A 27713-nucleotide genomic window follows, 5' to 3' on the forward strand; every position below is an offset into this window, starting at 1 on the left:
GGACGTTAGCATCTGCACGTCACGCCCCCATAAGGATGTCACGAGTGCGCCATTGGTGCACTGTGACATCTTTATGGCGCCGCAAAAAGAACCTGCTTTTTAAGGGTTCTTTTTGCTGCGTGAGGAAGCCGTGCAGTTTGTCCACTGCAGCTCCATTGCGCAACAAAACCAGGCGCGGATAGACCACCTCTATGAATTCACCTCTATGAATTCTGTATCCCGCCTATGTTGGTTAGGACTGATGGCAGTTGTTGTGCAACAACTTCTACAGTGATAGATAGATAGATAGATAGATAGATAGATAGATAGACAGACAGACAGACAGACAGACAGACAGAACTGTGTGTGCTGTGTCTCTTCAAGCTGTTTCTAACTTATGGCAACCTTAAGACTACCGTATCATGGGATTTTCTTGGCAAGATTTTTCAGAGGCTTGCAACTGCTTTCCTCTAAAACTGAGAAAGTGTGACGTGCCCAAGTTCACCCAGTGGATTTCCATGGCTGAGCAGGGTTATAGGTACTTGTCTCCCAGTTTTAGTCCAGCATTCAAACTGCTACACCATGCTGGCTCTCAAACACAACAGGCCACCCATCAATCATGCACAAGAGTGCCTGATAACCCAATTTGCATCCTTAGTGAGGCTGTCAAAAAGGGAAAATTATTAAGAACCTGGATGTTACCTGGTTTGAACAAATGAAATACACACTTACCTGTTGTTTCATTCACTGCTGTTTTTACTGTTATCTCATCTTTAAACACAGAAGAGATCTTCAGAAAAACCATGACAACCTTCTCTGTATCAGATGTATCTGTCTAAAAGAAATAAAATTCCAGAACATAAACATAAATGTGTATGGCAACATATCTCGATGCTGGATATAATGTCTGATTTATGTTTGTCATACTTGGGTCACAATCTATGAAAACTACATCACAGCAACTTCAGTTTATAATAGGGAGCATTGTAAGCTTTTCCAGAATTACACACATAAATGAAAAGCGAAATGTTTTCAACAGTAAGATGGATTTCTGTGGACAACAGATATTGAAGTAGCTAAGCAGAGTGGTTAACCTATATGGGCTTGGGGGTCCTATTTCTGACGTACACATATCCAAAACTACGCCTTTTGTCAAGTCATACAGGGAACATCCACCATGTTTTAAAGAATTGTATTTCAGGGAATCCATTTGTACTTTAATCCATGGTATATGTTCCCAACATGCCTTGCCTTAAGAGGACAATGCAGAATTTAAAATGATCACTGCAGCCTCAATAAATTCTATGGGCAAAAATAGAAAGGCATACATAAGCCATGTTTTACACTCACTGCGGTAAAAAAAATTTTTTTAGCTTTCATGGTGCTGTTTGTGTGTGTGTGTGTGTGCGCGTGCACACACACACATTCAACTTCTGTGTCAACTTATGGCAAAACCATGAATTTCACAGGGTTTTCTTAGGCTTTACTATTTACTTACTTTCAAGTATCTCTAACTATATCCTTTGAACAAATTAAAGCAAGCAATTGGTCTTCTGAGTCCAGGAAAGAAATTCATGGACTGGCAAAATGCAACTGTGGGAAGCTAGGCACTACAAAACTCTTACTGAAGCCTTTGCTTCTAGATTGGCTCAATACTCACCTCCATGAATTTGCTCAGGTGGAATTAGATAGTTTTGCAATGCATACATTGTGCATTGCTCCTCTACAGCATCCAGAGATTAATGTTCTCCTTTTCTATTTACATGCAAAGCATTCTTCTGCATAGCAATGAAAGGATGGAACATTTGGGCAAAAAAAGTGCTAACAATGAGCCTGGGCAGAGAGAACATTTACTTACATGGAGGGAAAATGGCTTACCTGCTGGGCTATCAGTGTTGAGCACTTGGGGCCCAGTCGCAACAGTTTTTCTGGAGATGGAAAAGCTAAAAAAGTGCCAACATCCACAGGAGGAAGAGGAGGGGAAGACACTGGAGGAGTACCCTGGGAACAGAAAGCTCTGAAGATCAGCGCTTCTCACCGAAAGCAGTTAAAGAGGAAAAAGTAAAAAAAAAAAGCTGGTCCAGAACAGCAGGGGCAGCAACAGCCTATAGGATGGATCTAGACTTAAATCATAGCCAACTTAAATCTCATTTCAATGAGTATCACTAAATCTAACCCAATATATGCAAGGAAATTTCTCACCAGTAGTGAAACTAAAGCCTGTATGGCATTCTTATTCCCAACTACAGTAGACTCATTGAATCGATGCATTGATTTACATATGTGCTGACTCACTATTCAAAAATTAATTCAGTGGGTCTTCTCTAGATGGGCTTAACCAACAGAATTCAGGGCTAAGCATCATGGGATAAACATCAACAGGAGCTTTTAGATGATAAATTTACAGCTCAATTTAGTCCAAGAAAGGAGCATAAAATTGCACAGCAATCACATTAGCACAGAATGGCAAGCCAGAACAAGGGAGAACACTACTACATGCTGCCTAGTTGCTCCCACTGCAAGCAGGAGCAGATGAACAAATGAAAGATTTTTCATTCACAGTTTACTGTTACTTCTGAATGCAGCAATCTAGTTTGTCTCTTCCCACAATGCCAGAGAAATAATCATAGAACAAAACATAGGTTATTTATTTGGCTTGGCAGGGGAGCAACAAGACAGATGGGGAAATTGTGGTAAGCAAATCAGAGAAACATGTTTATTCAGCTGTTTCTGCTTGCAATGAATACAAGCGGGCATCATTCACCAGCATGATGCCTGGTCCTGGCTTGCCAGTCCACAAAAACTCATCAACCATGATAACAGTTTCTCTAGAAAAACTTCAGTTTTCTAAAGCAAAAGTGATCTGATTTAACATGTCTGACATATTTAAATTTAAAAGCTTGCTATATTAAATACTGTATGAACTCTGAAAAGTTAAAAAGTATTTAAATTTAAATATCTGATCAGAAAAGAACCTTATATAAACTGCACTTTATGTTGTTTTAAAATGTTATATTCAAACACGTTAATGCTTGGAAATTATTCTTTATGGAATAAATTTTGACTTTTTCAAGATAGTACAACCTATATTCCTTTACATTGCTTAAATTCTAAAGAAATCAACAATGAAAGAAACAACAGGCTCATTTTAGCATGGTCAAACAGCTTTGCAATTGTATCAATTATATTATTGTTGTTGTTGTTGTTGTATTACTATTATATTAATTGGAATCTTGCTTTTCTTCCAAAATTGGGACCCAAAACAGCTTTCTATTAATCTTTGCTATATACAGTGGACCCCTGTTATACCCTGGGCTTTGGTTCCAAGATCCCCCGTGTATAACAAAATCCATGTATGCTCAAGTCCCATTAAATATAATGACATAGCAAAATGGTGTTCCCTATAAAAAATGGAAAATCAAGGTTTGATGTTTGAAATTTATACTTTTTTTTTAAACATTTTTAAACCATGGATGCTTGAATCCGTGTATATGAAGAGCTGACTGTATTACAAACTGGTCAGCTACAAAAAAATTTACATATGCATATATGCTACATAGTCACCTAAGAAAGTTAGTAACTCTGAAACAATGACATTTGGCTAGTAAAAAGATAAAAGTAGTCCCTTGACACGAATGTCTAGTCATAGCCGAATCGTAGCCGAAGCGGTGCTCATCTCTATTTCTAGGCCGAAGAGCCAGCGTTGTCCAAGGATTGCTCTGATGGTCATGTGGCCAGCATGACTGCATCAAACACTGTTATCTTCCCACTGAGATAGATAGATACCTATCTATCTACTTGCATTTGCATGCTTTCAAACTGCTAGATTGGCAGAAGTTGGGACTATAGTGACAGAAACTCACCCCATCATACAACACTTGGGTTTCGAACTGACAACCTTCTGATCTTCAGATCATCACAACTGTCATTTTAACCACTAAGCCACCACTTAGTACTGTACAATATTCATTAATTAATACTGTAATTCATTAATTAATACTGTACTAGTACTGTATTCATTAATTAATCTGATCCATTTATCCATTTTTGGAAATGGAAATACAGTGGGGCCTCATTATCTGCGGACTTGTTATCCGTGGATTTCAGCATCTACGGGTGGCAAGCCTGCATGGTCCCCAATGGTGGCGTATGAGCATGGCCGCGCCTCCATTAGGGACAGCCCCCACTGCCCCCAGTGGCACACGGCCACTCTGCCATTAGGGACAATGAGAATTTAGATAAGCCCTTGTTCCACTGTCCCTAATGGCAGTGCAGCCACGTGCATGCATACACCAACATTGGGGACAACAGGACTTGAGCATCCATGGATTTTGGTATCTGAAAATGTGTGTGTGTGTGTGTGTCTTGGAACGGATCCCCCACAGATACCCAGGTCCCACTGTATTTACATGGAAAATTGGCATGAAATTTTTTTTAGCACTTTCCTGTCACACAGCAATGTACCGATTTACAACAGTTTGTTCTCTTCATCTAAAAGCAATGTACTTACATGTGCCACTATGATTTTTTGAGGTGTTAGTGATTCTTGTTCTCCCTGGCCCCTCTCCTGAACCTGAGGTTGCTCTTCCTCTTCTTCCTCTTCCTCCCCTGCCTCCTCCTCTTCATCGTCATCCTCCTCCTCCTCTTCCTCATCGTCATCCTCATCTTCTCCATCATCATCACTATGTGAAGAAATTTGTGTAAAATGTTATAAATAGGGCTCCTTCTACATACTGCATGTACATTTTGTAGTTCCCTGGTTTGTAATATACAACAAAGATTAACATATAAACTTAAATTTGTTAACTGTAGAAACAAGTTAAAAGTTAGTATTTATTCAAACAGATTCGTAATGAAAGGTAAAGAAGCCAAGATTGATCCAGAGTAATCTTGCATAATGTAAAAGCTACCTGGAGACACAACATTATTAAGAAATGACACAAAACTAGTCCAGTAACAGAAGCTATCTGGTTTGCCAAAATGTTAATTATTCCAAAGAGCTTTGGTCTTTAAAATTACTCAAAGACAAAATAGAAAGGTTTGCCACTAAACTGAAATCTAGTTACTGAACAGAATTCTGGGGTAGAATTCAACTCTTGGCATCTATTCCTGATGTTGCCCAGGAATACTGTGAGGTCAAGGGCTAGTGTAAATACTTGTGTGGTCTCAAGAGTTTTCTGGTAAGAAGAGAACACAGCCAGAACAGCCTGGGCTGATTCCTATTACAGCTGTCAGGTCAATTTGGGTGACAAGCACAATGTATTGAGGACTGAGGATACAAGGGCAGAGAAGTCAAAGAGTAGGTGTGTCAAAGACAGAGAATACAGGTAAGAAGTCCAGAGAAAAAAATCAAGGAGCTTGAGGTATATGTGCTAACATGCCTGTCCATACTGACAAATTAAGAGATGCCAGGTTGGAGGCACTAGTATAGCCAAAGTGGCAAGTGCTTGTTTGAGGGAGCCATTTTAAAGAGAGTTTACAGCAAGGCTGCTGCACACAGAGTGTCATTTTTAGGCAAGATGTATAAAGTGACAAAACCTGTTAAGCTTTTCTGACTTGCACTAATTTAACTATATTTGTGGTGGATCAGCATCTCCTTCCCACTAATTTTTGTGCCCCCTATCTGCTCCCCATTTCTGAACTTGCTACAGTAGTAAAACTGCTACTTTTTCACATGAAAAGGCCAGGATGCACCATGTTTTTAAGAATACACACTCCCAGAAGTTTCCAGGCAGTGTGACTGGCCTTAAAATAAATCTTTACATGCACATATTATTTAGACAAAAAAATAAAAAAGCAGAATTTTTTGCTACATCAGCAATTGGTTACTGGCCACCAACTACAAATGACAACCATAACAAATCATTAACAGAAAGAGTATATACAATTCAGATTTTTAAGAATAAGAAGTTGATGCCAAAGATTTGGACAGTTTAAAGCCACCCCAGCTCAGCCAGATTCTCCTTGCAATCATGGTTATTAAAAACAATAAAATCACTAGTATTGCCAGACAAGCAGCCTTTTTACAAATATCACTACCTATACTCAGTTTCACTAAAAAATCTAAGAACTATACAAAAAGACATAAGAAGAGGTCTGCTGCCTACCAGATGCCTACTGGAAATCCACAAGCAGATCATGAGTACAATAGCTTCTTCTTCTCTCTTACCTCAGGGATGCAAGCACCTCTGCCATGTTGAAACCTTCAAGGATCTCATGAAGTTGTTCACAACCTTCCCCTCCAAAACAATTGCCTATAAAAACGATAGAAGCATACAGAGCTCTAGAGTTGTTCAAAGGTAATTTGACAGTATAATGGAACTGCTGAAAACTACCTGTCATTCCAACTGGGCAAACCTGCCATTGTTTCACAATGAGGCTTTCTACACTGTCATTTGGGACGTCCGGAGGACGTCCCATTTTAAAAAAGGGGCGTCTCTTATAGACGCCCCTGGGCCTAGTACGGACTCTGTCCGTACAAGATGGCGCCGGCCCTTCTACATGGCCGGTGCCATCTTTGCGTATCGGACGCTGAGCATCCGTACGCGACGCGTCCTTTGTGACGTAGCGAGTGCGCCCCTGGCGCCTCGCTACGTCACAAACGCGACGGAAAAAGACGCTCCATTTTGGAGCTTCTTTTTCGGTCCGTGCGGGAGTCGCGCCGTGTGGAGGCACCGGCTCCCCCGCGGACCTACCGGCGGCGGCGGCAGAGCGCCGCAAAGTGGCGGTATGTACCCCGCCCATAATGCTTATATGAATAAACAAAAATGGATGCCCAGGTACAGGACTTGCTCTCTGAAGGAAACTAAAATGCAGCTTGTTTGCTAGGTTAATGACATAGGACATTAAAAAAAAATCCATGATATAAGTGCATGTGCTGAAATTTCATTGATCAGTTAAGTTATTGTGATGTACGAAATACAGTGTGCCCTTTCTTTACAGGGAGGATCTGTTCTGGACCCCCCCCCCCCCCCGTGTAAAAGATAAAGCGCATAAGCTCGAGCCCCATTGGAAGTAATGGGGCTTGTGCCCACTGCAGTTGCGCAACCCATTACTTCTTCCAGGGTGCATAAGGCTTTTTTCTGGTGCAGCTTTGTGTATGATACGCATTCATAAACACAATTGCCTCAGAAAATAAAGCTGACATGATACTTTTTCAGAGAATTGATGAGACACAGTTATCTCATCAATTCCCTGAAAAAGTATCATGTCAAACTGCCTAGGATTGAGACGTGCAAACAACAATAGCTTTGCATAATTATTTGAGGCTTGGAAAATCACAGGAATTAGGAAAACTAAAGAACAGGAACCTCAGAAGCAAGACTATATAAAGTAGGTAATGAATTCAAAATCTGAGGGAAGTTTGGGTGAAAGGGAGAGCTTGAAAAAGGAACTAGGGCAATTGTATATGCCAATCTGAAATAGCCAGTCAACTGTTTAGCAGCAGGTTTCTAGATAACACTAGAGCACACTATTGACACAGATGTTTTTCCATACCATTGAGATCTAACTTCTCCAGCTCTGATCTGTCTTCAATAGCCTCAGCAATAACCAGAGCTGCATCTCTCTTGATTTCACAGAAGGACAAATTGAGTTCCTGAAAGACAAAAGAATGGTTTTACAGGAATACTCAAACAAAACAAACCGCTTCATTTATATACTGCTTCATACTAAACTAACAGTGTCTAAGCTGTTTACAACTGTAAGCTAATTGCCCCCAACAATCTGGGTACTCATTTTACATGACAATCAGTATGGTGGAACAGACTGCAACAAATGCTTTTTCCTTTTCTTGCAAACCTTGGAAGATATGTATTTATTTACAATATTTGCATGTTGTCCAATTCTTAAGAGGTTCAAGATCTCTGTATATACTCCAGACACAGACTATTAGGGAGAGATTCTCCCTCCAGTCTCTCCTTAGGCTCCTTCCCACAAGAGACCAATGAGCTCAGCCAGTTGACTCAGGGGCAAAAGTTAGCTACAGCTTGGCCCAGCAGCCATCCAGCAAGAGCAGTGCTCAGCCAATGACCTATATCACTCTTTATTTCACCACTTTAAAACCCCTTGCCATACATCAGACACAACTGGGTCCTTTCAAATAACTGAAAGCTGATTTTAATGTTGTCCATTAATGGTATTTTTAGCTGTCTGACAACAATTTACAACAAGATTAAGATCTAACCAATACCTTTAGCTTATGAAGTCCTTCTCTCACAGCTTCAGCTATAGCAACAGCACCTTTTGATCGCACCAGGCAGTCACCAAAGTTGATCACTTCCACTTGGCGGAGTTTCTTCAGTGTCTGAGAAGAACAAAAACACAGGATATCAAAAATTCAGACAACGTAAGACTAAATCCTGAAAAAAATGATACTTTGCCTACATCTTGCCAGGATTTTGTAACCCAAATGGCTATTAATATTTTTAAGCAAGCAGTTACAACTGAAGAGAGCCAGAGTGGTGTAGTGGTTTAAGTGTTGGTCTACGATGCTGGAGACTTCTCCTCACAGCCATGGAAACCCACTGGGTGGCCTTGAGTGAGTCACACACACTCAGTCCCAGAAAACTCTGTGATAGGGTCACATTAGGGTTGCCATGTCAAAAATGACTTGAAGGTGAACAACAACAAAGTTACAACTGAAAGGAACTCACCTCTGCCATGGCCACAGCACCCTTCTCTGTAAAAGTGTTATCGTTCAGATTGATCACTCTTAGCAGGGGATTGACAGCAAAGGCCTGAGCTAAGGCTCTAATTCCTGGATGGTTGATTCCATTCTGTGGCATATGAACTTCTTCCAAAGTCCCAATAACCTGAGCAGCAAAACAGCATGGAAGCCAATTATACAAAAGAGATTATGTTTACGGCCTACCTCTTGGAGAACAGTGCTCTGAGACATTTTCCTCCTCATTAACTGCAGTTGTTCCTGGATATCCTTCAAGAGAAGCTTTTCCAAATGTCCAAATAACCAATATGCATCCCTTATTCCAGAATTCTGGAATTTTGGTTATAGTTTACAGACATCACACCAAGCCAAACTTCTAAACCTCATGGCTACATTAGAGACTAGAAACCAGATTATTTGTAAGTGTTATGATGCCTTTAGTAAATGAAAAACACACCAGATTTTTTAATTTTTTTTAGCAAGACAAAAAGTTGTTGCTCTTGAGATCCAAGTTGCCTCCTTCCTTTGTGAAGCTATAAGCTCCTTTGTTAGGCAGAGAGCACTGAATTTTTAAAGAAGCCTTCCATGTTTTTGCATTAGGAAACATTTTTCAGGTGCTGTTTTGGTAAAACATGCCAACTGTAGTCAATTTTTTTTGAGGGGGGGAAATGTTTTATCTTTGTTGGAAGTAGAAATCTCAAATGGTAGAAGATAGAGACAACTTGGATCTCAACAGGAGGATCTCTTTTTGTCTTGCTAATGGAAGTACTCCATTTTCTGGAGTACCCCAATGGCCAGAAGGAGGAGAGGCCTGTCTGCCTGAATACCACCTGAACTGAAAACAGCTGCATCTTGACAAAATGCAGGCTTGTGACTAACACTGTCATAATTTTTTTTCTCCTCCAGTATGATTTTTAACACTTTTTCCTGATGAAGAAACAACCAGTGGAATTTCAAAACATTGCAACATGTATTTTGTGCAATTTTGTTAGCCCAAGAAAGGTATTACTGTTTTGTGGATTTTGGATCTTATTGTACTTTGCTATAGGGCCATACAGCTATGCCTGGGTATGTTTTCTGAATATAGTTTTATTTATTATAGTAGGACAGAAGAACAAGAGGAATTGGCTATTGCTCCAGGGAACTGACCACTGGTAAATCAGTACTGTCAACAGCTATACCTAGGACAGCACCTGAAAGAATAGTAGGAACTTTTTAAAAAATGACATTAAACTATGTTGGATTCCAAAGAATATATATGTTCTTTAGGACTGTCTTAGAATGGCAAAATCTTCCATTTACATACAACAAGCATCAGGTTAAATAATTTTGTGTCAAGCCCCTACTCTTCATACTTACCCTGAATGCCTCAGCAAGAGCAGTTGCACCATCATTTTCCAGGCGGTTTCTGCCAGCTACAAATATCTTCAAAGCCAAAGGCTTGCCTTGAGCACTTGATTTTCTGTGACATTCTGTCAGAGCTCCTGCCAAGATCTTTAAAAAAACATCATAAAGTATTAAACTGTTTACGCTGTTAGAATATCATTTTGGTCAGAGGGATTTCCCTTCCTCTAAGTCACACAAAAACATTACATATCACTAAAAACAACTGTCAATTGTTAACAGAAAGGTAATTTAGGTCAGTAAAATGCAATGATTGTGTTATATGTCTCCAGTACATATTTCTTTCCATGTGAGATAAGGCTCCTTACCCACCCCAAGGGTTAAGTCTTTTGCTTCCTCCCAAAATGTTCTATGGTAGGCAAAAGAATTGAGTCAATTTTTGACCTTGAGTACCTGCCACAAGATAATTCCACTTCCCATTGCACAGCCTATTTCTATCATCTTGTGGAGGCTTTATCAAGGCAACAACCTACAACAATGGCAGTGGAATGAAAACAAGGGAAACTACTACTGATCTTTGTACAGATGCAGGAAATATGTTACCTTGCCACCGCCAATGCCCATGCCACAGTTGTTTAGTTTAAGTTCTTGCAATGTGAAACAGGTTGGACTGTTCAGTAGTGCCTCAAATCCACGCACACCATCAGGTCCAAAGGCATTGTCACTCAGGTCCAGTTCTGTAAGCTGGCAGCCAGCACTAATTAGGGCATCTCCAAGAGATATCTGCAAAATGACCCAAGGGTTAATTGACTAAGTCTCTTCTCATACTAAGGAGTATTTGGGGCTCCAGGATATGACACTTTAAGTAAATGTTTATTCTTCACATGTGGAAACTATGTAGTATAAAATATTGTATTATATTACAGAAAATACCTCCAGGATTAAAAGATGCAGTCTTGACATGTACAATAGTCTACTAAGAAGGAAAATATCAAGGCCATATACTTAGGCATCTTTACATGGGCTTAATTCCTTTTGTACTTGGACAGACTGCCTTCAGTAGAAAGACTGTGACTGGAGTAGGTCCTTGACAGGGGCACCACTATGGCATCAGGGATATCTGCTCTGCTCCTTGTCTACTTATAACCTTCCACTTGACCTCAGGGGTTCCTATTCACTCACAAAATGGAGGCAACACAATTAGATGGGCAGGTGCTCTTTCTCAAGTTCTGTGGGTTACCCATGAGTGCTAGGCAAGGAGAAAGGATGGACAAGTGACACCCATCTATCCCTTCCTGCCGTTTCCTTCTGGCCTTTATGCTATAGAAGTAGTGTGGAAATGTGTAGGGGCAAACTTAGTGATCAATCTGCAATAACCTCTGATCAGAGAGTGAGTGTATGCAAAGGAGAATGAGGTAAAGAGCAGCAAAGTAACTCCGTTGATGCCTGCCCTTGCTACTGTAGGTTTTTGGGTTTCCCTTTCTTTTTTGCCAGTTGCTTCAATGGCCTACTCTAGTTGGCACTACCAATAGGATTACAGTTCCTCTATTGTCATAAAATCTCTGTAAAAGAAACAATAAACTGCTGGTGATTAAGTTTTTCCTGTGCTTTAAACTCAGAACAGTCCCACACTAAGAACCTGAAGTAAGATATTATGATCAAATTAAGAGCCATGAGCTGCACTTACCAAAGCAGGAGGAATCTCAGATCTCAATCTCCCAGTGAACATATCACTCCAATAGCACTTCTAGAATAAGACATCCATATTATATATACATTATATGCTCAAACATCATAGTGGTTTTATTACAAACTATACTCATGTGAAATCGAAGGCTTTCATGGTCGGCATCCATAGTTTTTTGTGGGTTTTTCCAGCTATGTGGTCATATTCTAGAAGAGTTTATTCCTGACATTTTGCCAACATCTGTGGCTGGCATCTTCAGAGAAATATGTCAGCCACAGATGCTGGCAAGACGTCAGGAATAAACTCTTCTAGAACATAGCCACATTGCCCGAAAAACTCACAGAAAACTTTTTATCCTCAGTATAGAAGAATACAAAAATGTGGTGAAAAATATGCAGTACCACAGACTGTCTGGAGAATTTGCTACTTATGTTGCTGTGCAACATAACAGGTACATAGCAATACATAGCAATAATACATAAGAATTAAGAAAAGTATATTACCAATGAAATATTCTATTCAAAAGTGTCCTGTGCTTGAACTTCAAGCTTGAACAATCTTTCACATTTATATTTAAAAAGCTTACTTCTCCATCCCTCCCTCCCACCAAACAAAAACAAAACAAAACAAAAAACTTAGATCTCAGAGGTTGCACCAGCACTACTCCCCTGCTTAAGTTAGACAAAAATTAGTAACTTCAATACACAGTCCACAAATACAATAATCAACCTTCCCCTAGAAATAATTACTTTTGTCCTGTTTAAGTAGGGGGAGAGAGGGGGGAGGGAAATGGCTCCAGAATCACCCCCACAGTAAGAGAAAGTGGAGTGTGTACTGTACATTCATCCCAACATTTTTTTTGTTCATTGGAAAAATAATCTTTTATTGAAGAATGATTTGAATTAGTATTTACACTACCATTTCGACCCGTTTTTTTCAAATTTCTCCAAATATGTAGGGATGTTTGGCCATACAATATGTAAAGCAATATAAGAGAATCCTGCATAGAAACATGGCAACTTTCAAGTTCCCATCTGGTCAATTAGGCAGTGCTTATTAAAACCAATTTCTTAGTGAACTGTATTTTACAGATTCAATTGTGGAAGCTACTATAGGCCTCACACAATTCAATACAGCTAAGACAACTGTAGGTGTTTCTTATAACTGTCAATGCCACATATGTTTTTGAGCCTTGGTTATCTGCTAGTCAGCCAGTAAATACAAGAAGTTATCTTCATAGCTATACTTCGTCTTGTACAAATGACAGAAAAATAATGTTTGGTATCCTGTTTGGGACATAAGTAGGTGTAACCGGTAACTGAAAATTATCCCTGTGCATGTAATATTTTGGGCTGTGGTGTTTGGATGAAATAATCACCTCCATCTACTATAACTTGAGCCATGTACCTCTTTTGTCTGACTAGATACAGTGGTACCCCGGGATACGAAATACCCACGTTACGAAATTTCCGGGTTACGAAAAAAATCCATTGAAAATAATTGTTCCGGGTTACGAAGGTTATTTCGGGTTACGTAAAAAATTTTGGTGCTTTTCGGCGCTTTTTCGCACGAAATCGCGGCTTTTCCCCATTAGCGCCTATGGCATTTCGGCTTGCGAATGCTTTTCGGGTTACGAAAGCGGCGGCGGAACGAATTAATTTCGTAACCCGAGGGAGCACTGTACTCCTATTCGGTGGCCAGAGGGCAAGGGGCAGCAAATTAACTTCATTCTGCAGGAAGAAAAGGAATCATCCTTAACCTTCTGGAGGTCCTAGAAATCAAGGATAATGTCTTCTTCCTGATGCCAGCTGCAGGAATGGAGCCAACTGGCTGCCCAGCCGCACCACATCCTGCCCAGCAACTGAATAATGGGCATCCAGCCAGAAAATAAGTAGGCCGAATGTACAGAAAGAGGGCAGGATGCTTAACTATGCATGGAATATCTTATAATCTTCCAGTGCAATGCAGGATCTTAGCCGATCAGTTTTTTATTCCCTCTTTCTTCATTTATTGAAATTCTCACCTTGAGCTGAGACTTCTTCTCTAAAGCCTTGGCAATGACCCTTGCTGCTTCCACCCCCACAGTGTTGCCTTCTAGACGCAATGCTTCTAAGCCATCAAACTCTTCAATCTCTTTAATCACTTCCTCAGCTGCATGGGGGAAGAACAATATTATTCTTTCTTAAAATTAAGACATAAGTGCTAAATGTGACAGTTGCACTATGTAGAATCATAGAGTTGGAAATGACATCAAGGGCTACCCAGTCCAGCCCAACCCCATGCTGCCATGCACGAACTCACAATCAGTTTACCATATACATGACACTGCTTGGTGAAGTTCACAGAAGCACAGAGTTGGAAGAGATTACATGGCCCACCCAGTCCAACCGTCTGCCATGCAGGAACTCACAATCAAAGTACCCCTAACAGATGGCCATCCAGCCTCTGTTTAAAGATCTCCAAAAGAGACTTCACCACACTTCAAGGGAGAGTGTTCCACTGTTGAACAGCTCTTACTGTCGGAAAGTTCCTCCTGATGCTTAGGTGGAATCTCTTTTCCTGTAATTTGAACCCATTGCTTTGGGTCCTATTTTCTGGAGAGGCAGAAAACAAGCTTGCTCCATCCTCAATAGGAAATTCCTTAAAATACTTAAACAGGGCTATCATATCACCTTTTAACCTTCTCTTCTCCAGGCTAAACATACCCAGCTCCCTAAGTTGCTTCTCATAAAGTATGGGTTCTAGACCCTTAACCATTTTGCTTGTGTTCTTTTGGACACACTCCAGCTTGTCAACATCCTTTTTGAATTGTGGTGCCCAGAACTGGACACAGTATTCCAGGTGATGTATGACCAAAGGAGAATTGAGTGATACTATTACTTCCCTCGATCTAGACACTATACATCTATGGATACCATCTAGAATCTCATTGAACTGTTTAGCTGCCGCATCACACTGTTGACTCATGTTTAACTTGTGGTCTACTAGGATTCCTAGATCCCTTTCACATGTACTGTTGCCAAGCCAGGTGTCCTCCATCTTTTATCTGCACATTTCTATTTCCTGATCCTCTCCTCTGGAGTATTGGCTACCCCTCTCGATTTGGTGTCATTTGAAAATTTGATAAACACACCCTCTACTCCATCATCCAAGTCATTGATAAAGATGTTGAACAGCACTGGGCCCAGGACTGAACTCTGTGGCTCTCTGCTGGTCACTCCTTTTCAGGATAAAGAGGAGCCATTGCTGAACACCCTTTGGGTTCTGCCCGTCAACCAATTACAATCCACCTAACAGCAGCATTCTCTAACCACATTTTAATAGCTTGTTTGCAATAATATCACAGGGGACCTTGTTGAAAGTCTTTCTGAAATTAAGATATGATACATCTACAGCATTCCCTACATTTACCAAGCTGGCAATTTTATATAAAAAGAAAGAAGAAGGGGGGGGGGGGGAGAAAGAGAGATCTCAGATTAGTTTGGCATAACTAAGGAGTGTCTTGAAAGCTCTGCAGAAATAATCAAAGTCCAGTTCTCATCAATCCCAAATAGCCAATGGTGAGAGATTATAGGACAGTGATGGCGAACCTATGGCACGCGTGCCAGAGGTGGCACTCAGAACCCTCTCAGTGGGCACATGTGCCATCACCCCAGCACAGAGTTTGCAAGAGTGTGTTACTAGAAAGCCAGAGGGACACGGCACTTTGCCGTAAATAAGTGGGGTCTAGGTTGCAGTTTGGGCACTTGGCCTCTAAAAGGTTCACCATCACTGTTATAGGAGTTGCAGTTTTACTGTAGGGTCAGAGGTTGCATACTCCTTACTTAAGTTCCATACTGACAATTCTTGGCAAATCTCTCCTATGGCTCTTGTGTGGGCCTTTCGTACCTAGGATAGTTTTTGTCATGGAATTAAAACCAAGAAGAATTGTCTAAAGTTCAAAGTGGAATGGAATACCATCCTAAAGCTCTGAATACAAAATATGGATCAAAAGTCAACATAATAATTTGGTTTCCTGAGAATCTGTAAATTTTACATTTTTTAAACGAAGGGCTTGCTCTCTTGAATGAGAAACGAAGTAAAATGGATGGCTTGGTTAGGATCTCTATCATCTCTCCGCTCCACTCCAATTGTATCAACCCTCCCTTAAAATTTCCATTCCATATACTTGCTGAACCAGCTCTGCCTTCATTTCAGCATTGCTCTCCTTGGATTCTAGCAAGAAAAGCTTATGAAAATAGTTTGTGGTAAAATAATCCTGATATTAGGATGATACAAATTATACAGAATTGTAATAGTGGTTTCAAATTTTAGGTATATTATCCACAATGAGATCCATTACCTTCACAATGCATTTGAGACCAAGAAAATAAGATTTTTGAGTCTTTTTCAGACACTATATGATGCTTTCCTCAACTCATTTAAAATTAGAGACAGCTGTTAAATATTCATATGCTCGTTCAGAAAAACAGAAGAAATTTTTCAGAGCATAGACTTTTTTCCATTCTAGAACCAATTACACTGATGTACCGAAGACTCAAGGGTTCACCATCTGGCACTTCTCAGGCTGCAATAACTATCCCAGTACAATGAAAAAACAGATAAACAGGGCTTGACTGGTTCATACGTATAATCTATTAGAGGACGAGATCCAGAACAGAAAGTGGCAAGACACCAGTTGTTTGGAGAGGGGCTTCAGCCAAAGATCTCACATCCAAAAGACCATATACTCCAATATTATCTGGCCATGAACCAAACTTTTCTTCTGAAGCTCTGATTCTGATGGCCCTTTAACCACCGACACATTATTTCATCAGAAGGCAGTTTTTGAAATGTGGCACACTCATGGAATGTATGGAATGTCTTCCTTAAACAGTCTTGCATGGAACCTATGTTATCCAGATGTGTTACATTTTTGTCATTTAAACCCTCATTATATATTGTATTTGCTCTTTTATAATTGCCCTTATATTATGTTATAGATAGGAACCTTCTGGGGAACCATTTTGCCATACACCTTCTTGCCAACAAACAAGTTTTGTCCCAAAATGGTAAACTGTACTGCCAAGAAACTTCTTGCTCTCTCTTAATACAGATGAATCATACACTATACCGAGATCCATGTTGGATAGAGAATAGAATATGAGCTTTTTACACTGATGTTCTTTCATTCCACAAACCTCACCAAGGTCTTCTGCTACTCATTTTTGTGTGTGTTTTCTTTGTGTTTTTTGTTTGTTTGTTTGTTAAATGAAATAGTTTGGATACCTGCAAAGCAGAGCATATGGTTTGCAGATAGCCACCATCTTCATTTTCCTTATTTCTCAGAATGCCTCTGGGTCCAGGCACATTATAAGCAGCTACAGCTGAAGAATTTTCACAGTACAGCTCACTGACCTACCCATTCAGGCTTTCAGGCATGTTACTTTTTTGGAAAGTTTTATAACTGACTATATAAACCACAGCAAACAGTCTGAGAACACAAAACCCCTCCTCCAGGACAACCATTTTGTAATGGTACCTAGGACTTTTTCACAATTCTAAATGAGTCCACTACTACAAAAAAGTTGAGGATCCCTGGTTCATACATCCTAACCAAAATGTGTATTGGCAATGTGTGAAAAGCTGATAACTTTGCTAGACAGACAAGCTTTTCAACATGGAAGACGGTATCAAAAACTCTATCATACACTAAAGGGTTGGATCAATACAGTATAGTCACAAAAATTGACAAAGGCTTACAGATAAACTTTCAGACATCAACATTCAACAATGCTCCATTAGGTCTGTTCCAAGTTGTTATATCTCAGTTTAGCAAACCTAGATAGACATAAGCTGCTTGCCTAAGCATGGATTCCAGTATCTCCTCCACCAACAGCCTGCAGCAATTAAATTCTGGAAGTGTACAAGTGCCCACTACTTCCTGTTTCATCAGAACAAATCAGAATCTTAAAACATGACCTAAAGTCAATTTAAGTTCTAGGAGAAGACTGGCTGTCTGTGCAGGAAGAAATGTTTAAATGTGATCTAAAACTCTTTTTCTACCTTCCTTCGTTGTAATTAACATGAATAGAACATATAAAAGTGTTTTGGATGCTGCAGTTTACTTATCCTTTTTCTAATCAAAGTGAATATCTATATTAGTCTAATCTGTTGCTGTGTGTCTTCAAGTTGTTTGCAATTTATGGTGATCTAAGACAACCTTATAATGGGGTTTTCATGACAAAAAAATTTCCGAGGAGATTTGCCAGTGCTTTCTTCTAAGGCTGAGAGAGTATGACCTGCACAAGACAGAGTTATAGTCCAAAGCTCAAACCACTTCAGCAGGCTGGCTCCTAGTCCAATATTACTGTAATATATCCACATATTCTGGGCTGGACCTCTCTAGGATCTATTATCTTATATTAGTTGTTACACTAGCAGCAGTATTCTTCTTCTTACCATCTTCTGCAGTGTTAAGCTTCAAACTCTTGCCTTTAAAGCTCAGCTGCCCATCGCCCACCTGTGTTTTAGCAAGCGACTCTGCCAATTTGGTTATGTCTTCTGATGCCATTTCAGGTTGTGCTGTTACCAGTTGAGACGTATGCTGGGGGGAAAATAAGGGAAAACATTACATACCATCCATTTGGGGTGGGAATGTTAATTCCTAGAGAGTAGAATCTGACCATTCTGTGGCAACTATAAAGGCAGCCTAAAATTGTTATTATTTTGAACATGCTGTTTTATAAGTAAATTATTCTTTAGTTCGAGTTCAACCCTGCTCCTCCCCTCTTAGTGTTTTAATGTACTGTACACAGCAAAAAGAAACACAGCAACCAAGAGTGCATATCAAGAGGGCCAACCAGAATTTGGAAAAGTAACTACAACTCCTAGAATATTGCAACCAGCACAGTCTGACTATGCTAGCTGATGGATTCTGGGACTTATAGACAAAAAAACCTATTTCCAAAGTCTGGGTCAAGCCATGATAGTAGCTGCTTATAAAAATAAAAATTCAACATGATAATATGTCTTCTTATCTCACATTATATAATGTCACCAGAAAAGAACAGAAAGGGTCCAAACAGCTAATATCACAGTGAATGCATCCTGTGAAAACAGCAATATTTACACATACAAGTCAAAGCAAGCAGGCCATGTCACATGTTGCTGGCGAAAATAAAAGAACAAAAAATTACCCAAGTCACCACATGCCAGTTCTAATAGCTGTGGATTATAAAACAGCTATTGAAAAGAGGTCATAGTTTAGGAGTGTATATCACAATCCTTCTGCTAAGTTCCACATAAATAATGCAACTTGGTTTAGCATTCAGTGTCAGCATGTTTCAACAGAGTACGGGTAGCACAAGACAGGAAGAACTAAAGCAGGGTGTCAAACACATTACTGTCGCTGGAAGGAAAAATCCACTGTCAGGCAGAAGCCAGGAGCTCACATCCACAATTTTATGAAGTCAGCTTCACATTCAGTCGACAAATACTGTACAATTTTCTCTGGTCCCAATATGTGATTGCCACCCAAATCACCTCCACAATTAAGTGTTTAAACACCTGGGATACAGCCAGAAAATGAAACATTCAATGAAGGATGGGGGGAGGGAATCTTTTGTTTTTTAAAGTGGTAACCAAATTGCTCATATTTGTATCTATTCTCAGTAGTATGGGAAGGAAGCATTCCCCCAACCATATGTTCTGATTCTCGAGTCAGGTTCTTTTGCAGGCATTTACCACCCTACAAAGATACTGAACAAGGAATTCTGTTTTAAATGGACTCTTCCCCCACATTTCACATTATGCTACACAACAGTACAAACCTTAATTTAAAAAGGCTGAAACTAAGAATTGGGTAGTAGCCATTACCAAATAATAAAAGTAATTAGTTTTCTGATGTGTGTGTGCCCTTCAGGTCACCTGTTGACTTATGGTGACCCCATTAATTTCTTGGGTTTTCTTTGGCAAGGAATATTTTGAGGTAGTTTTGCCAGTTCCCTTCTGCTGCTTTGGTGAAAAAGAAAGGCTGGATTGTATGGTACCAAACATCATAGCTAGAATGGCATATGGAAAAAAAAAAAAAGACAGAGCTCCTGAAATTTTAAAACCTGTATAGAAGAGGGAATTTCAGTAGCTCTTGCTTGTGTGTGTTTGAGCCTTCAAGTTACCTATTTGGGTGACCTCATAAAATTTACAGGGTTTTCAAAGCCAAAGAATACCAAGAGGTGGTTTACCATTGCCTTCCTCTAGAATAAACCCTACAATATCTGGTATTCCTGGGCAATTCCCATCCAAATTCTAACCATTCCTGGCCCTACTTAGCTTCCAAGATCAGGCAGGATCTGGTTTCTTCAGGGTATTTAATTTCCAAATTCCAGAAGGAAAATAGTCTGTGCTTTATAGATAACTGAAAAACCTTTTATTGTGTAGACCAGGAAAGACTATTACTGGCTCTTTAAAAAATGGGTGTGCCACAACATTTGACTGCCCTGATGTGTAATTGTACTCAGGATCAGAGGCTATCATTAGGACAGAATACAAAGAAACTGAACAGTTTTGAATTGGCAAGGCTGCATTTTATCACTATAATTGTTTCATGTCTATACTGAACATATAATACATAAAGCAGGATTACACTCAAGAAGGAGGAGGCATAAAAACTCAGGGAATGAACATCAATAATTTAAGCTATGCGGATGAAACCATGCTACAAGCAGAAAGACTTGGAATGATTATTGAAGAAAGTCAAGGAAGAAAATGCAAAGGCATGTTTACAGCTGAACATTAAACAAACAAAAATTATGACTGCAGACAATTAAGATATTGAACTAGTTAATTTTCCATACCTTGGTTCAGTTATTAATCAGAATAGAGACAGCAGTCAAGAAATCAGAAGACCAGGACTTGGAAAGGCAACTATGAAGAAACTAGACAAGATCCTGAAGTGTAAAAAATACATATTTGAATACTAAAGTTAGGATTGTCCATGCCATTGTATTTCCCATTTCTATGTTTGCTTGCAAAAGCTGGAAAGTAAAGAAAGCTGATAGGAAGAAAATCAACTCATTTGAGATGGAGTGCTGGAGAAGAGTTCTATGGATAACATGGACTGCTAAAGAAACAAATAAATACTGTAAAACCTAGAACAAATCAAGTCTGGATTAATTCCAGAAGCCAAGGCGGGGTACAGACCACCCAAAAAGGGCAGTCTGCTGGCGCCTTGTTTTGCCGCTCAAGGAAACCACAGTGGACAAACCACGTGGCTTCCTCGAATGGCAAAAAGAACCCGCAAAATGCGGGTTCTTTCTGCGACACCCTTATGATGCCACAGTGCACCAATGGCACACTTGCGACATCACAAGGGGTGCAACATGTGGACACTAATCGTCCGTCATGTCAAAATGGCAGCGCCCATGTGTACAGGGCACTCCATTTTGACGCCCTCGTCACGTGCTAGGGGTGAGGCACATATGGGCGGTGCGCCCTCGGCCAACCCCTAGCATATGACAAGGGTGCCCTATAGGCCCGTTTGTCCAGGACCCAAGATGACTAAACTGAGACTGTTGTATTTTGGCCATATTATGAGAAGACATTACTCACTAGAAAAGACAATAATGCTTGGCAAGGTAGAAAGCAGTAAGAAAAGAGGAAGATAACATTACACAGTGGACAGATTCAATGAAGCCCTGAGTCTGCAAGACATGATGATAGGGTGACTTGGAGGTATTTCACTGATAAGTTGAAGTTGACTTGACAGCAATTAACAACTATAAACTGTCACTTATTTGCTTGCTAAAATTCCCTCTTGCATGGAACAAAGGTATAGAGGCCCTGCTCTCCTTTTTATGTGGCCAACCGTGCCATAGTGGAAACATCAGAAGGCCTGATAAAGCCTTTCAAGTCATAGTACAGTCTTGTCAAATATATGCAGTGATATATGGAGACTGCAAGTTCACTACTAACAAGTGTCTGCAGGCTGACAGATCTCCCAAATGCAATGGCCAATTCATACAATCCCCGTAGGAGGATGGAAGAAGAACATCTTAAATTTTGGAGCAATAAAGTGCTTGTGAAATTCTCAGATTTCCTAGTAACATCTCAGCTTGCTTTGTTTCCTGTTGATGCTACTGCTTTGATGGGCAACTTCAAAAGTCCACTTTAGCTTATTGAGAGATTAGGTTTTGCTGTTTGAACTAGATGGAAAAGTTCATATCAAAGATAGCAGATGGCTAGGTAGAATCTAAACTTGATCTAAAATATTTAGGAACCATAGACTAGATCAATAGTCTACTGTCAGCTCAAGTCTGCAGGAAAAGAAACCTACCATCTTGTGTGTACTGTATTTAGCAAAATCAGTTCACTGATTTTAAAACATACTGTAGTAGGGCAATATTATTTTCCCTCGGTAGCATCCATTATGTCTGTCCAATAGATTTGAAAGACAAGGCAAACAAAACTTCTCAGCCAGAGTTAAGATTATGATGGCCAGACAAATACTTCTTAAACATTTCCTTGATATAAGGATGAGATACAAACCAGTTAATCCATTCCACTTTATGATCCCTAACAGTAGCACATTTCATCTAAATCCTTTCATGAAGTTCAAATAGAGATGTCACTATATGAACCTGTCAACAAAGCAACAGTAGGATAACTTCATCTGCAATTCATTAGTCTAACCAGAACCAAAAGATTAGGGGTTCTCAACCTTTCGATGTGGCAAGCTCCTCTAAGCACCAATGTGGGAAAGGAAACATTTTCAGTGTTTAATTTTTCCAAATAAAATTTTCTGTTTTGAAGAAAAACACACATTTTTCATGTCATGAGTAAACACAAAGGAATGAGAATGTAATGGTAAGCAAATGATTCTACAGTGGCACAAGTAATTCTTCAAAAAGTGACAGTGAAATTAGATGTAGCCTTAGGAGAAGAGAGTAAACTTTGCGGAATCATATGAATAACATCCATACCATAATATACATAGTTCTTTGTTTTTTTCTTTTAATATACATAGTTCTTTGATTGTGCTAAAATTAATGTGTGTGAGTGCTTTAGTCTCTACAATTTAAACATTGTTAAGGAATTTAAAGGCAACCATTCTAATAAAAAATAATTTCCATATAAAGCTCTGAATTTATTTGAATGTCATAAGTGTGGTTATCTTTCCTAATCAAAATTTCAGTTCATACATTCATGGGCCACTGGGATATTCAGAATTTTTGTTTAGTAAATGTCAGGTCAAACAAACATGCCAAATCCACCTCTCTTTAGCAAACTGGACTTTTTTTTTTTACAAATTCAGTTTTAATTCATATCCAAATTACAGCCTCTAATGGCAAAATAAATCCTCATTCTTCCAAAATGCAATATTTATAAATAAAAATCTGCTTTGCCACAAAGAATGACGGCAGGAAAAAGTAGAATCATGACCACAGAAACAACTGGGGAGAGCAAAGCTACATATCACTTTCCTTGGTTGTGGAAGAAGATGCTACAGTATCCAGTTTCCTTTCCTTATGACTACAAGAAACAAAGTTTTGAAAATCTGTATGGTTTTTGTAAATTGCAAACCCCAGCTCTCTGTGGAATATTGAGGTTTTTGTTGTTTTTAGCCCAAAACACATAAAATCCGGACACACTTACCAAAATTCAAATGAAGACTGCTGTAAATTTCAGCAAGGAATAATTCCTGAACCATCAGTTAAAGTATGTGCTCACTTATATTATAAATTAAAGCTTACCAGTCTATTTTTCAGTTTGAATAATATTCTTCCAAGCCACATTATTCAGATAGGTTAAGAACAATCTTTCTAAACCAACAGCAAAAGACATTCTGCTATCTCACACACTATTTCAAAATGGTCTATATATCAATATCACCACTTAAATAGTAAGGAATACAGTGGGCCCTTGTTATCCGCTGGGGTTTTGTTCCAGGACCCCACCCCTCCCATGGATAACAAATTCATGGACACTAAAATCCCATTCAATCCAATGGCATAACAAAATGGTGTCTCTTATATAAAATGGACAATCAAGGTTTGCTATTTGTAATTTATGCTTTTTCTGATTTTCAACCCCTAGATGCTTGAATCCATGGATAAAAAATCCGTGGATAAGGAGGGCTGACTGTACTACTTTTCTTATCGTTTTTATGTCTACAGCATTGCCTTTGCTACAGCATTGTACAAGAAAGATCACCTTCACACTATTTTTAGAATGGAGGGATCACATTCCCCTACAGACCTAATTATACCTTTTTGGCATTAATATTATGTTAACATCTTAAACCACCTGCTTTCAACCTGAATTCTGATTTAATGTGTTGCTTTGCCACAATTTTCAACTTAAAATGCCCCAAATCAATGGTACCATCAAGGCTGGATACACTATCCTACTGGGATGGCTGGGGAGCAATAAGAGGAGACAGCCTTCTTGCCTTTTTGTCTCTGGCTTCCTGGAAGCATATACTTGTCCACTGTATATAAGAAGATATTGAACAGCAAAGTTGCATTTTATGTTCTTAATCATCATCATTAACATGCATATTTAGAATAAAAAATGACCAACCTACGGCATGCGGATCAAATCCTGACTCACTAGTAATGATATGTAGCTTTTGTTATATAAGGTAACTGAGGCAGCAGCCTACTTGGCCTTCAGCCATCACAAAGTACTGTATGGGGGGGCAGGAATACATGCATCTGTCAGGTCAGCGTCTGTCAGGTCATATATACACCTTGCGTTGGTGGATGCATTGCTTAAGGCGAATGATGCACCTGAGATCACTGGTAATCCTTTCAAGTATTTATGCTTGTCTTTAAAAAAACATTTATAACCTACCTCTCAAGGCAGCTTACAATACAGGTTAAGCAGATGGTAATGATCTGTACAAGTATCTTATTTACATCAGTATATCACTATATTAGTGATTTTGTTTGGACTGATATGTGTTGTAAAAAATGTAGGCAGTGAACACTGACAGAACAACAGGAGTGGGGAACCACTTTGGTGTTAGGTTGTCTCTTCAAATAATTTATGATTGAGTTTTCTTGGCAAGAGTTATTCAGAGGTTTGCCACTGCCTTCTCCTGAGGCTGAGAGCATGTGACCTGCCCAAGTGGGTTTGATGGCTGAGCTGGAAATTGAATCCTGGTCTCTAGAGTCGTAGTCCAAAACTCAAACCACTACACCATACTGCTTCTCAAGGGAAGCCACTGAATTCTATAATCCCTTACTACTTATCAAATTGGCTGGGCCTTCTGGGGAGTTGAAGTCCAAATAAACTGGAGGATCCAAGGATACTCACCTCTGCAGTACAACTATTACTGTCACAGAACAACTTTCAAAATACTCTGTAGATTCTCTGGCTCTATCCAAAAAGCAAGTCTCAACTGATGGTGCTGGGACTTCAATGAATAAACCATGGCTATTGGTCTATGACAGAGGTATGCAAACTGTGGTCTTGCGGTTGCATGCAAGGCTGTTTTTGAGACTGTTCATTTCCTAGACCCCCAGACTACCTGTTTTCTGGTAAAAAAAAAGTTTTCAGAAGAAACAATTCACCTTTTAAATAGGTTGCACACACTTCTTATATTGTTTAACTTTAAAGGTTCTTCAAAACCAGAGGTGAGCTTCTGTCCACTTCTGGTTTGATTTTGTTTTTCACATTTTTGACAGACCAGAGAGTCTAGGGGCAGAAAACACACCTGCAAACTGATGCAGTGGCCCACTTCTAGACTTAGGGTTCCACTGGGTTCGTCTTGCCCCTTCTCCCCCAAGTATTTGACACTGACTTGAAAACTCTTGGAGAGGATGTTCTGAGTTTTGGGAGAAACAGAGCCAATGTGGTGTAGTGGTTTGAGTAATAGACTACAACTCTGGAGACCAGGGTTCAAATTCCTGCTTGACCATAAAAACCCACTGGATGACCTTGGGCAAGTCTCAGCCTCAGAGGATAGCAATGGCAAAACCCTTCTGAAGAAACTTGCCAGCCTCAGCCTCAGAGAATCTCAGCTTCTCTCAACCTCAGAAAATGGCAATGGCAACCCTCCTCTGATGAAACTTGCCAAGACAACCCTATGATAGGATTGCCCTAGGGTCACCATCAGTCAAAAATTACTTGGAGGCACACCATCACCGTCACCAGCATTTTCATTTTCTTTTAAGGAAGCTGTAGAGATTCTAAATTTGGAAATAACAAGCTGAGATCAGATTGGACACATGTACTACTTACTGGTCAGTATGTAAGATGGTCCAGTGTAAGGTGTAAAGCCTGTCCTGGAAGTGGGGAGCATTGCTTGAGAGAATGATACTCACAAATGGTAGTATCTCTCAGTCCAGTTTTCCTCCAGAACAGTCCGGTAGTAACTTTTGTCGATAATGCATTTGTTTAGATTCAGCTTGTGCAGTTATACTCTTTCCTTCAGTTCAGGCAAAATTTCTGGGTACTTTTAAGGTAGCATACCTTCACCACATCTCAGTTCAATACTGAACAGCACTCGTGTGTGTGTGTCTACAAATGTCTGCAAACCTCAAATGATGTAAAATGCTGCAGCCAGTTTTTGGTCTGGGGTTGGTTTTAAAAAATGCAGCTTCAGTTCTTTCTGTCATCACTGGCTTCCAGTTCATTTCTGAGTAGAATACAAAAGTGCCAGTAATTTCCTATAAAGCTATAAATGGTTAGGAAACACAGCACATTATTTCAAAAGACTTGTTTTCCTCACATATTTCTACTGGCTCACAGAGGTGCAATTTGGACCTCTTTTAGTTGGGAGAGACAGTGTGGCATAATGGTTTGAGCACTGGACTACTTATCTGGAGACCAGGGTTCAAACTCCAACTCCCAGAATTCCATAGCAAAGAGCCACACAAAGGGTTTAAAGCGCTGCCAAACTGGGTTATTTGTCCAGTGTGGGTGCAGCTTTTGTGGGTTTGTGCTGTTATTAGTCCTTGGTCTGTAACAGTCCAAGACACGTGTACAGAGACGATATATATATATATATGTGTGTATGTACAGACACGTGTCGCCTTGGGGCTGAAAAGCAAGCGCCTATCCTTCTCTCCTTCCTGAACAGAAACGAAGCCTGCCTTCTTTCCCGCCAACTCACCAACAGCGCTTCAATAATTCAAACCGCGCCAACGTTCCAAAGCAGCTGCGTGCGCGAGAGGCACTACTTCCGGTATTCCGGCGGATTCCTGACTGTCACGCCGCCGCCACCGCTGTTCCTGCCTCGTCCGTTGCCTTGCATTGATGATAATGATGGCGTTGAGGGAGGAGGATTTGAAAGCCGGCAGTTTTGTTTCCTGCGTTCTGATTCGCTCTCCCTTTGGCGCCTGCGCAGAGCGGCTTCTTTTTCCCCGCCCCCTCCTCTCTCCAACCCTCCCTCCCTGCCTTTGCTCTTCCTTTCTCCCTCCCTTCAAGCCATGGTCGCTCAGGGGGGCGGGGACAAAGGGGTCACAATTGCGTCTCGCGAGACGTGGCTCGCGCTCATTGTCGCAAAGCATTGTGGGGGTTGTAGTTTTTTTACACACCCTCAGATTTTATTTTATTTTTAATATAGGCCTTTTCAAATTATTTTGAAAGAGGACTTGTAGAGGACATGTTCCTCACAACCACGCTAAAAATTAGAGAAGGGGCCGAATTCAAATATATAGCCGTATTAGTATGTAGAATCAGTTATGTAAAGAGAGAGAGAGAGACAGATTGTAGCTCCCAAACTTTAGTTCTCTAACATGTTTTGGAGTTCAGCTCCCAGAAGCTCCCAACCAGCTTGGCCAATAGTGAAGGATTCTGGGATTTGAAGTCCAAAATTATCTGGAGAACCAAAGTTTGGGCATCACTGCCTGAGTGCCTTTGAGGCTGACTGAAAGAAAGAAGTTGTCAGCATCAGTTTTCATAGACTTAAGTCTACTTCCTCAGATGCATTTAAAAGCAGACTTTAGTCTTAAGCTCATGCTGCCAACTTCTTTCAGTTAAGTTTCAAAGGTGCTATAAGATCTCTCTGCATCTATTATTATTATTATTATTATTATTATTATTATTATTATA

The 27713-nt window shown here is 39.9% G+C and overlaps 1 protein-coding gene across 2 annotated transcripts in view; it reads right to left on the minus strand.

The window, feature by feature from the left end:
• The window catches only part of RANGAP1 (Ran GTPase activating protein 1), a 31412-nt gene extending 4427 nt beyond the window's left edge, over nt 1-26985 (minus strand). Inside the window, exons 1-13 of one of the 2 annotated variants that reach the window (XM_042467091.1) lie at nt 26773-26985; nt 18117-18261; nt 13699-13826; nt 11676-11735; nt 10592-10771; nt 10004-10138; nt 8634-8792; nt 8171-8284; nt 7477-7576; nt 6149-6233; nt 4490-4661; nt 1858-1980; nt 712-814 (exon numbers count right to left, since the gene is read on the minus strand). In XM_042467091.1, the coding sequence (XP_042323025.1) occupies nt 712-814; nt 1858-1980; nt 4490-4661; nt 6149-6233; nt 7477-7576; nt 8171-8284; nt 8634-8792; nt 10004-10138; nt 10592-10771; nt 11676-11735; nt 13699-13826; nt 18117-18228 (1471 nt within the window). In that variant the 5' untranslated portion in view covers nt 18229-18261; nt 26773-26985. Of the gene's footprint in view, nt 1-711; nt 815-1857; nt 1981-4489; nt 4662-6148; nt 6234-7476; nt 7577-8170; nt 8285-8633; nt 8793-10003; nt 10139-10591; nt 10772-11675; nt 11736-13698; nt 13827-18116; nt 18262-25898; nt 26149-26772 lie in introns of those variants that run through there. The other variant, XM_042467093.1, reaches the window with a different exon arrangement.
• Nucleotides 26986-27713: the final 728 nt, after the last annotated feature.

Source organism: Sceloporus undulatus, chromosome 5, assembly GCF_019175285.1.
Source record: "Sceloporus undulatus isolate JIND9_A2432 ecotype Alabama chromosome 5, SceUnd_v1.1, whole genome shotgun sequence".
NCBI classification, from domain to species: domain Eukaryota; kingdom Metazoa; phylum Chordata; class Lepidosauria; order Squamata; family Phrynosomatidae; genus Sceloporus; species Sceloporus undulatus.